Raw genomic sequence first — 9783 nt, 5'->3', positions numbered from 1 at the left:
TATAGTACAATGTAGATACTGTATGAAGAGCTGGCACATCATTGAAGAAAGCGCTAAAACCCAGGCCGATCATCATCAATCTAAGCTTATGCCACAGGTGTCTAGTTCAGTACAACGGCGCAGTGTCGAAGGGAAGAGAGAGATATTTTTGACATCTAAATGCCTGATGAATACTGATCGTTTCAAGGAAATGACTGGAGAGCAGATTGGTCCAACCATGTGGGGCGCCACCCTTTGAGCTACAAGAGCAGCTGTTTGGTAGGTGCTATTCACGAGGAATGTAGAACACGTTGTCTGCCAACCCGGCGATTTAGGGCATCTTTGTGTCGAACGTGTTCAGAACAAGCTACTTCCAGCACCCTCCATGTATCACCCAACTTCCGTCGTGGCAGCAGGGCTAGCGGGCTGGTGCTGAGTTAAGGTCGACGGTTTAGTGTTCCCGATCCCGATTTCGCACAAAAAAAAAAGAAAGGTACTTTTGCTTTTCTGTGTATACTCGGTTACAACTCAAGAACGACACCACCTCATGTAGTGTATCACTCCGCCGTGACGTCAGTGCGCGCGCGTTTTGAAAGGGGTTTGCTATGAATGCGTGATATCGTCTGCCTTGTCTCACGCAGTTTCTTTGTCGTCCTGTGGTCGTTTATAAGCCTATTAAGTCTAAAAAGTCACGGGAACGGCTCACGCCATGTTCAAAATATTCCCAGTTACGCCCTACTTGCGCCGCGCGGATAAACATCCGGCTACGGTGATAAGGAACTTCCGGTGCCGTTTTTAAGTTGTCACCGAGTATAGTTTTGGATATTTATTATGCTTAATCGTAATTCATCTTCTCGGACGTCCCGTTAGGACAAAAAACGCAGCAAAGCGGTGGAGCAATTCTCAAGGTGTAGATAATAAATGTGCTAGCAGCTATTAACGCATTTTCCTGTAGGAAAAAACAACCTACATGCAATGCTTTTAGCTGTAGGGCGCTATGTCGGGCGAGAGGAAGGAGCCTCAGGCAGGACGACCGTTCGTCGCAAGGCAAAACCAGATTCTATTTTTGTCAGCACCAGTGCGACCCCCGTGTCCTCGTGCGCTCGCGCGGCCACGCAGCCTGTGTCCATGTCCATCGGGCTGCTGCGCGAGGAGCGGCGCTCGATCCAGCGATGTCGCTGGAGCTGCCGCTACAGGGCTCCCCCCCAAGAGAGGAGCGGGAGTGACGAGCGAAAAAGTCATGCATGTTTCCAGTGGACACGCCGAGGTCGTCTTGTTAAAGGGGGCAGAGCAGGTTCCAACGAAGTGACTTCGGGCGGCTCGAAGTACGCGGGCTTCAGGCGTTCGATTGCCACGGTGTCTGGAGAGCCGTTGATGTCCAGTACAAAAGTAGTCGAGTGACGTTGAACGACTGGATAGGGGCCGATGTAATGTGGGCGCAGTGGTCCTCGGACGGGTCCGTAGCGCACGAACACATGCGTGGCAGTTTTGAGGTCAGGGTGCGTGTAAGTCGTCGAGTTCTTTGCAAAGCGTGTGGGCTGAGGCCGAAGGTGTCGAAAAACCTCTCGTAGGTTATCAATGTATTCACTTGCAGGGACAGGTTGCGGAGACTCGTCGAACAAATCCGCTGGCAAACGCAGAGGTGTACCGTAGACGAGCTCAGCAGACGTGCACGAGAGGTCCACTTTGTACGCGCTCCGGATTCCGAGAAGCGTCAGTGGTAGCCGTTGGACCCACTCGGTGGGGCAGCCGTGTGCAGTGAGTGAAGCCTTGAGGTGTCGATGAAATCGCTCCACAAGGCCGTTCGACTGCGGGTGGTACGCAGCTGTTCGCAGACGAGTCGTTCCGAGAAGACGCAGTAGTTCGGTGAACAGGGATGACTCGAACTGCCGGCCGCGATCGGTGACAACGGTGGAAGGGCATCCGTAGCGCGACACCCAGGTAGACACAAAGGTTGAAGCTACTGTGGAGGCCGTGATATCGGGAAGAGGGCAGGCTTCGGGCCAACGTGTGAACCGGTCAACACAGGTTAGAATGTACCGGTAACCTTGGCAAGGGGGTAGGGGGCCAACGATGTCAACGTGAACGACAGAAAAACGTTCATCGGGCCTGAGGAATGGCTTGGCAGGGGGAACGGAATGGCGTTGGACTTTTGAACGCTGGCACGGCGTGCAGGCTCGTACCCAGTCTCGAATGTCAGCGTTCATGCGGGGCCAAACGTAGCGGGACGCAATAAGCTTTTGAGATGCCCGAATGCCGGGGTGGGCCATGTTGTGTATGGCGTCAAACATGCGGCGACGATGTGAGGCAGGTAGGAAGGGTCGAGGAACACCTGTGGACGTGTCGCAGACGATGGTCACACCACGAAACGGTACATCTTCAAGGTTGAGTGCGGTAGGTGCTCCACGTAGACGGGAGAGCTCGTTGTCGTTGGCTTGCGTCGTAGCCAGTTCTTGTACGTCAAGCGGGTCGGTAACTGCTTCCAGCGTTCCTGGTGAAATAGCATTTACATCGTCCATGCGACTCAGTGTGTCTGCAGGGGAATTAGCCACACCACTGACGTGCTGGATGTCGGACGTGAACTCCGAGAGGTATGCTAGTTGACGCACCTCTCGTGGAGTGTAGAGGGTGTCAGGGCGGTTCAAGGCGAACGTGAGCGGCTTGTGATCAGTGAAGATCGTGAACGTGCGTCCTTCGAGGTGATGTTTGAAGTGACGAACAGCGAGGTACATGGCTAGCAGTTCGCGGCCGAAAACGCTATATCGTGTCTGAGCCGGAGTCATGCGCTTGGAGAAAAACGCTAGCGGTTCCCATGCACCTTTAACTTGCTGCTGAAGGACAGCTCCGACGGCAGAACTTGACGCGTCGGTCATGAGTGCCAACGGAAAGTTCGGATTTGGATGAGCCAGCAGTGCAGCGTCGGCGAGAGCGCGTTTGATGGCCGTAAATGCCCTTTCAGCAGCATCGTCCCAATCAAGTGAAGTGGATGACTGTTTGGTGGAAAGCAGTCTGTCGAGAGGTTCGAGCAGCGTGGCACAGTTCCTAATGAAGCGGCGGTAGAAATTTACCAGCCCTAGGAACTGGCGGAGCTTTGTCACTGACGCTGGCTTGGGAAAGTCGATGATTGCGTGAACCTTGGCGGGGAGTGGACATATGCCAGTGGCGTCCAAACGATGACCAAGGAAATCGAGGGCAGTGGCACCAAACTCGCTCTTCGAGACGTTGATGACGATGCCGTGAACAGCGAGACGCTCGAAGAGAAGGCGAAGATGCTTCAGATGCTCTTCCAGGGATGTGCTGGCCACCAGAATGTCGACAACGTAGGCGTAGACGAACGGTAGCCCTCGTGTGACGGCATCAATGAAACGCTGGAATGTTTGTGCAGCGTTGCGGAGTCCAAATGGCATGCGCAGAAATTCGAACAGGCCGAATGGGGTTGTGATGGCAGTTTTGGGGATGTCTTCTTCTGCCACGGGAATCTGGTGGTAAGCACGAACCAAGTCTATCTTAGAGAATATCGTGGCCCCGTGGAGAGTGGCGGTGAAGTCTTGGAGGTTGGGTAACGGATAGCGGTCAGGAACGGTCTTGGTGTTCAAGGACCGGTAATCTCCGCAGGGGCGCCAGTCACCAGTTTTCTTGGGCACCATGTGCAGTGGTGATGCATGGTTACTGAATGATGGACGGATGATGCCCAGTTCCATCATGTGCTCGAATTCCGCTCGGGCGACTTTGAACTTGTCAGGCGCAAGCCGCCGTGGTCGAAAGAAAACGGGAGGGCCAGTGGTGATGATGTGATGACGGACGTCATGACGAACAGGCTGAGTCCAGTCAGGTGGTGCTGTCACGGTTGGGAAGTCCCGCAGCAAGGTGGCGAACGGTTCATCGGCAACTGTAGCACAGGATGGTGCTAGATTAGCGGCTGCCTCCGCTGACACACCTTCCACTGAGAGGAGTGTGGTAGCATCAAGTAGACGCTGCCGCTTTAGGTCGACGAGAAGGCCATGTTTTGCGAGGAAGTCGGCACCGAGGATGGCAGTGCGAACGTCGGCGACGAGAAAAACCCACCGGAAAACTCGGCGGAGCCCCAGGTTTAGAGTGAGTGAGCGTGGCTTGTAGACGGGTATGCGCGTGCCGTTCACTGCTTGTAAATGCGAGGTGGCACGAGAAGCACGATCCGAGCGTGTAGCGGGCAAAACGCTAACCTGGGCACCGGTATCCACGAGAAACCTCTGTCCGGTGGTGCGGTCGGTGACGTGAAAGAGGCGACATTCCTGTGTTGGGCCGAGATCGCTTGTCGCCGTTAGCGGTCGGCCAGGCCGTTTCCCGTCCAGGTGCAGGGCAGACGGCAGTGGCGGGCATCAGCGCCGAAACGCCGGTGGTAGTAGCAAATGCCCGGGTTAGGCGATTCACTGCGTGGGCGCTCTGGGCGCCGTCGCTGCGACGACGAGCGACGACGTTGACGGGAACGTTGCGGCGAGACATCGCGGCGTGTTGCGGCAACGATGATCTTCTCTAGACGATCGCAAAGGCTGTCGAGTCTAGATGATGCGGCGGACTCACTGGACGCTGAAGCGGGGTTCCTGGGGCAGGGAGGAGACGGAGGCTTAGCCGATGCAACCGCGGCCACTTGAGAAAAGGGGGTGGCGACCTCCATGACTTTGTCTGCCAGCGCGGCGAGTGCCTGCAGGTCCATGGCTGCGGCAGTGGCGAGGACCATTTGGACGTTGGAAGGTAGGCGCTGAAGGAAGAGCTCACGCAGCAGTGTGTCATCCATGGCGTGAGAATGCGTGCCAAGGAGTTGCTTCATGTGCCGTAGCAGTTGGCTTGGCCTGCGGTCGCCGAGCTCCTCGGAGGAGAGAAGCTGCTGGATGCGCGTGCGTTCCGAAGCAGCTGTGCGCTCCAGGAGTGCAGCCTTGAGCTGGTCGTAGGGCGCTGCGGGGCGGGTGTGGTTGAACGAAGTGAGGATGTCGGAGATCTCCTCTGCGGCTGTCGGCGGAAGGGCTCCGACGACGTGGAGAAATTTGGTTTCTTGAGAGGTGATCCGAGCTAGCTGGAATTGCGCCTCTGCTTGCAGAAACCAGGTCGTCGGGTGGCGCTCCCAGAATTGCGGAAGCCGAACGGTCAAGGCTGAGACTGCTTCGCCGGCTTCTCGCGAACGGGTTGAGTCCTGGTTGTCGAGGGACATGGCTCTACATTAACCTCGGTGGCGTGTTCGGTAGGGTCACCAATTGTAGGGCGCTATGTCGGGCGAGAGGAAGGAGCCTCAGGCAGGACGACCGTTCGTCGCAAGGCAAAACCAGATTCTATTTTTGTCAGCACCAGTGCGACCCCCGTGTCCTCGTGCGCTCGCGCGGCCACGCAGCCTGTGTCCATGTCCATCGGGCTGCTGCGCGAGGAGCGGCGCTCGATCCAGCGATGTCGCTGGAGCTGCCGCTACATAGCTATTGCACACACATATTCTTGCTGTTTATAAGAACCATAGGGGGTATAGCTGCTTAATTAACGCTTGAAGCTGCGTGTAGAGAACGGCAATTCGACTGAAAGAGTGTACGAACACGAGCTTCGAAACAACTAACTGGCCGATGGAATAATAAAACTGATTTTGGTTACCACGAAAGCGAGTGACGTAAACAGCGAGTGTGAAAACAAGGGTAGAGTAAATGCGGGCTGAATTACAATATGTTTCAACAAAATCGGGAAACGCTCAACAGACACGTTAAACAATTGTCGCAGGGCGTCTTCACCACAATGCTCCAGAAGGATTAATCGAGGGGGTCCAGTCAGCGATTTCGGCAAATCAAGAAGCCCAGAATATCATTTGACTAAATAAGTGAATGTGAGCAGTCACAACACGTAAGGCGTTTTTGATTGCGCGATGTACCAGCGCTGATGGTATTTTTCACTCCAGTTGAATTCTCGCCCGTGTCATTCGCCACATTTGCACACCAGTCCACTTCGATTAGTTATTATGAAGCATGGCGGTAAAGACACCATACGGGAATTTCTCAGCGTGTATGTTGAAAGAGGCACTTCCTGGAAGCTGTGTTAAGCATACTCTCCTAAAGCGGTTGTTCATTTCTCTAGTTGCTTCAAGCGGGATAAATCCTCAAAAAATGGATGGCCTTCCTGAGAGCGAATCGCAAAAACTAACCGCAGCGTCTGCGTCCTGCATTGAAGTAAAACTGTCCTAGAGAGTGGTGCACGCTGACGGAGAAACCGGTATTTCTCGCAGCGATTCGCGCAAGTGTAAAGTTTTCGCCAGCAAGGCACGCGTCTGCCTTGCTGGCCTGCTGACGAAAGTTTTCGCCAGCAAGTAATAGCATGATGTCCCAAACATGACAACCGCCATCGCTGGCTTCCTTCTCCGCGTTGGCGAAGAAAGTATCCAAGAGATCAAAGAGCAGGGAGGCCACCACAAAGAGGCCACCACAAGGAGACAGGCAGCGACAAGACACGAATGCCACACGCAGGTTTCTTCTAAGACTTCCCAGAAGGCCCCGCGGCAGCTCCCCTGTGGCATTGAGCTTGATGGAGCGGGCACGTTCTGTCAAACCACGCGCCTAATGCAGCTGAGCTCCTTCGAGGAGGAACATTGAGCCCCGCAACAACAAACCTGAAGCACACAAGAGCTGGCGGAAAGTGAGGAATCGCTGAACAAGAGCAAACCCCGCTCGGGTGTGTGGCTCGCGTAAATGTAGCCGCGAGTGTTACAAGCGATGTACTTAAAAGCAAAGTACTGAGCCGCACCTCTCAGGCAAGTTTATGTCCGGAACGTGCCCGGAATCGGTGGCGGCGGGGCTTCTCACCACGGCTTCCTAACCGCTGTGCGCGCAGCGGTGCCACGGACCAGAGAGGGAATGCGAAGCTGCCTTCCTTGTTCATATTTTTGGGGGCTTTTATTTAAGAAACTTACTCTACTCAGGCGAACACGGGTGCTCTGAGGCGCACTAAGCAACAATACCTTCTTTCATTTTTTTTTTCAAAAACTAAACCTTCTTTTCTTTTTTTCACAGCTGTAATATCCTTTCCAAAAGAATTTGGCGTATGTGTGTCATGATTTGACGCAGTTGTTACATAAGAGAAAGAAGGCCACCATTCATTTCATTCAGAGAAGCTCCAGAAAAGCCGTACTTGTTTAATTAAGGCACCGATCTGGCGGGAAGCGCGGGAAGCCAAGGAATGTGGTTTCAGCCACTTCCTAACCAACCAGCAAGCCATAATCTATCATTGCCTTCAAACCGCTACCTTTTACAATCACGTCATCCTCCAACAGATCGCACCCACTATCTACCCCTGTGAATGCCAGCCAACACTGCGACACCCCACTCACCACATTCAACCTCGTATACTCCTGTCCCCACTCCCCTAACCCACCCCCCTTCCCCACCCCGGAGCAGTGGGAGACTGAGCTGACCAGCCCGGACCACGCTCGCCAGAGGGCCTTGGTTTCTCGGGCCATTGAGTTGGCCCGGTAAAGAGGTATCCTGGACTACGCACGCTTCACCACTAACTTTTTCCCTTTCCCTTTTGCTCCAACAAATGTTTACTAATACTACTAGTACGTATTTTCCTGGATAAATTACCCGGCAGGTATTTTGAATGCCCCCGCTATCTCCTTGCATTCCCTATGATTTGCTAATCGTAACGGTGTAGAGAATAGTGGGTTCGCGCACGGCATACACGTGGGAAATATTCCGTTACAGTATCGGTACACCGTCACTGGCGCACTTCCTTTCCGCGCAGTCTCATTGTTAATCAATATCCCCCTGAGGACGAAAAAACATCAAAATTTGAAATTGCTGCTCATTATGCGAAATAAAAGCAGGGAAACTAGGGATGTAACCTGGAATTCCAGACTTTAAGATAAAACCTGTATAGTCTGGAGAAACCTGTTATGTTGAGCGGGTGTCTCCGCACTTCGGTGAAATAAAGTTTGCGCGCACGTTGCATGCTCGGAAACCGTCGGTACGGCGCTGCTTCTTTGTTTTCGCGTACGAACGTAATATCCTTCGCCTATTGCATTCCATTCTTTGGCAATGCTTTGCTGTACAGCTGAAAGGTAATGCAATCAAAATGGCATCAATTAGCGAAAATGATAGTGCTCAAAAGAGCCACTGACATGCAAATATCAATGGAGGGTATATTTCTATGGCGAAAGTCGCACCGTCGTGCATTGAACCTGCGACCAAAGAAAATGCGTGATCCAGATGGTTCATGAGAACATGGCATTGCATCTTTTTGTAATGCGGAAGCTCTGGAAAATGGTATGCATATGCATCTTATGTGCCCACCCAAAACCAGTTAGCAGATTGCCCGCTTCATTCGCCGCCTTCTTCTGTCCCTCGCGCGGCTAAAAACTGGAACGACCCAGCCACTACATCGCCTGTATCATAAGACCGCATTTATCCACAGGCGACGGAAGTAGTCAGCCATCTTTGTAAGTTCATATGGTTATAGAGCACTTATTTTCCGCGTTCACACCAGTACTTATGCAAAACCCTTAGTAACAGGTACTCATGGAAAATGAAATAGCTCAATAACGGGAACGAGGAGGAAGCGTGCAACACTCTTTTAATTAGAACATTGTGATGGCCGCGCGAGAAATACTTTTCCGTAATGAAACGTACATTTGCGTACGTGATAAAACATACAAGTGCACAATGTGAACAATTATCTAAACCTGCTCATCATTAGCTGAGACACCCTTAAAACTATGTGATGGTCTCGATCGAGGCCTTCCTTCGCATTCGCCGATTGGCGTCAATGGACGAGGCTAAGTGTGCTCCACCTAGTCTCCCAAAACAGAAAAGCAATCTTGAGAAAATTATAAGATTTACATACAAAGATATGTCGGGTGGAAATCAAAATCTTGCAAAATTTGCAGATATTATGCAAGTAACAAAGCGTGTTATTGCAAAATGTGAGTGAAGCTTACATTTTTGTTTGGCTTGAATCAGTGCTATGCCTCTAAATCGAAGAAATATCAAGACGTAGACAGCTTAAAGCTGACATTGAGCAGTCATGTGGGCTCAATATAACCCACGTAACCGATTTGACTTATGGAGGCATCGTCAAATTGGAAAGATTGATTCTACAGGAGGGTGGGCATAAAGTAAATGAGGAAAGCTCCTCCCGGTGCCACCGAGGTGTAACAGGTTAATAACCAATGAATAGGCCAAACTGAGAGTGCAATTTTGCCCACCCGAGAGTGGCGGTAAAATAAAGGAGGAGGATGGGCAGTAGGGAGAGTCGGGGACCTAACATTGTGGCGAAACAGCGCGGGTGAACAGATATTCAGAGAGAAGAAATCAGACAAGACAAGCGCTCTCCTTCTGATTGGTTCCCTTCTTGTTGTGTCTCTATTTAGCCGCGCTGTTTAACCACAGTTACAGGGGCCGCCGGCACGTAGCCCTTGGTGAAGAAGCTTGCTTGTGTGCAGACTTTAGCGTTCCTCCAGAAACAAATTTCGCTCCAGAAACAAAATGGATGCTGCCGTTTTATACGTAATCAGTAATTTATGTTTGTAAGCGACCCACAACCACAGCTGGCGACACGCCTGTATCGATTGTTAATCGACCAGATTTAGGGGAAATCCCCAAGGTGGAGTAAGTTTCTGTGAAGGAAAGTTTCCTGGACCAGGACGAATTTTTCTTCAACTGCGAAGTTTCTGAGAAAGATGTATAGCTATCCTTTGTAGCCGTATGGCTGCATTTAGGTGGATGTCAAACTTTCCTTCACCTGTATCGGTTTTAAGTCCTTTATTTATTAGGATATATGTCAATCGTCTTTGTTAATGCCCCCGTA

At 52.0% G+C, this 9783-nt stretch overlaps 1 protein-coding gene across 1 annotated transcript; it reads right to left on the bottom strand.

Annotated features, from left to right (window-relative positions):
- Positions 1-4134: 4134 nt before the first annotated feature.
- On the bottom strand, positions 4135-5164 carry LOC144175712 (uncharacterized). Its single transcript, XM_077704750.1, has one exon. The coding sequence runs from the start codon at positions 5162-5164 to the stop codon at positions 4280-4282; it is 885 nt and encodes a 294-aa protein (XP_077560876.1). The 3' UTR covers positions 4135-4279.
- Positions 5165-9783: the final 4619 nt, after the last annotated feature.

Source organism: Haemaphysalis longicornis, unplaced genomic scaffold (genome assembly GCF_048455015.1).
Source record: "Haemaphysalis longicornis isolate Haplotype H1 unplaced genomic scaffold, Haemaphysalis longicornis Haplotype H1 scaffold_3, whole genome shotgun sequence".
Taxonomy (NCBI): Eukaryota; Metazoa; Arthropoda; class Arachnida; order Ixodida; family Ixodidae; genus Haemaphysalis; species Haemaphysalis longicornis.
The sequence above is the reverse complement of the archived record's forward strand: the minus strand, read 5'-3'. Positions and strand labels throughout refer to the sequence as shown.

What these genes read in the sequence shown, in the direction of transcription:
- LOC144175712 (XM_077704750.1), bottom strand. Translation starts at nt 5,164, where the DNA reads ATGTCCCTCGACAACCAGGACTCAACCCGTTCGCGAGAAGCCGGCGAA.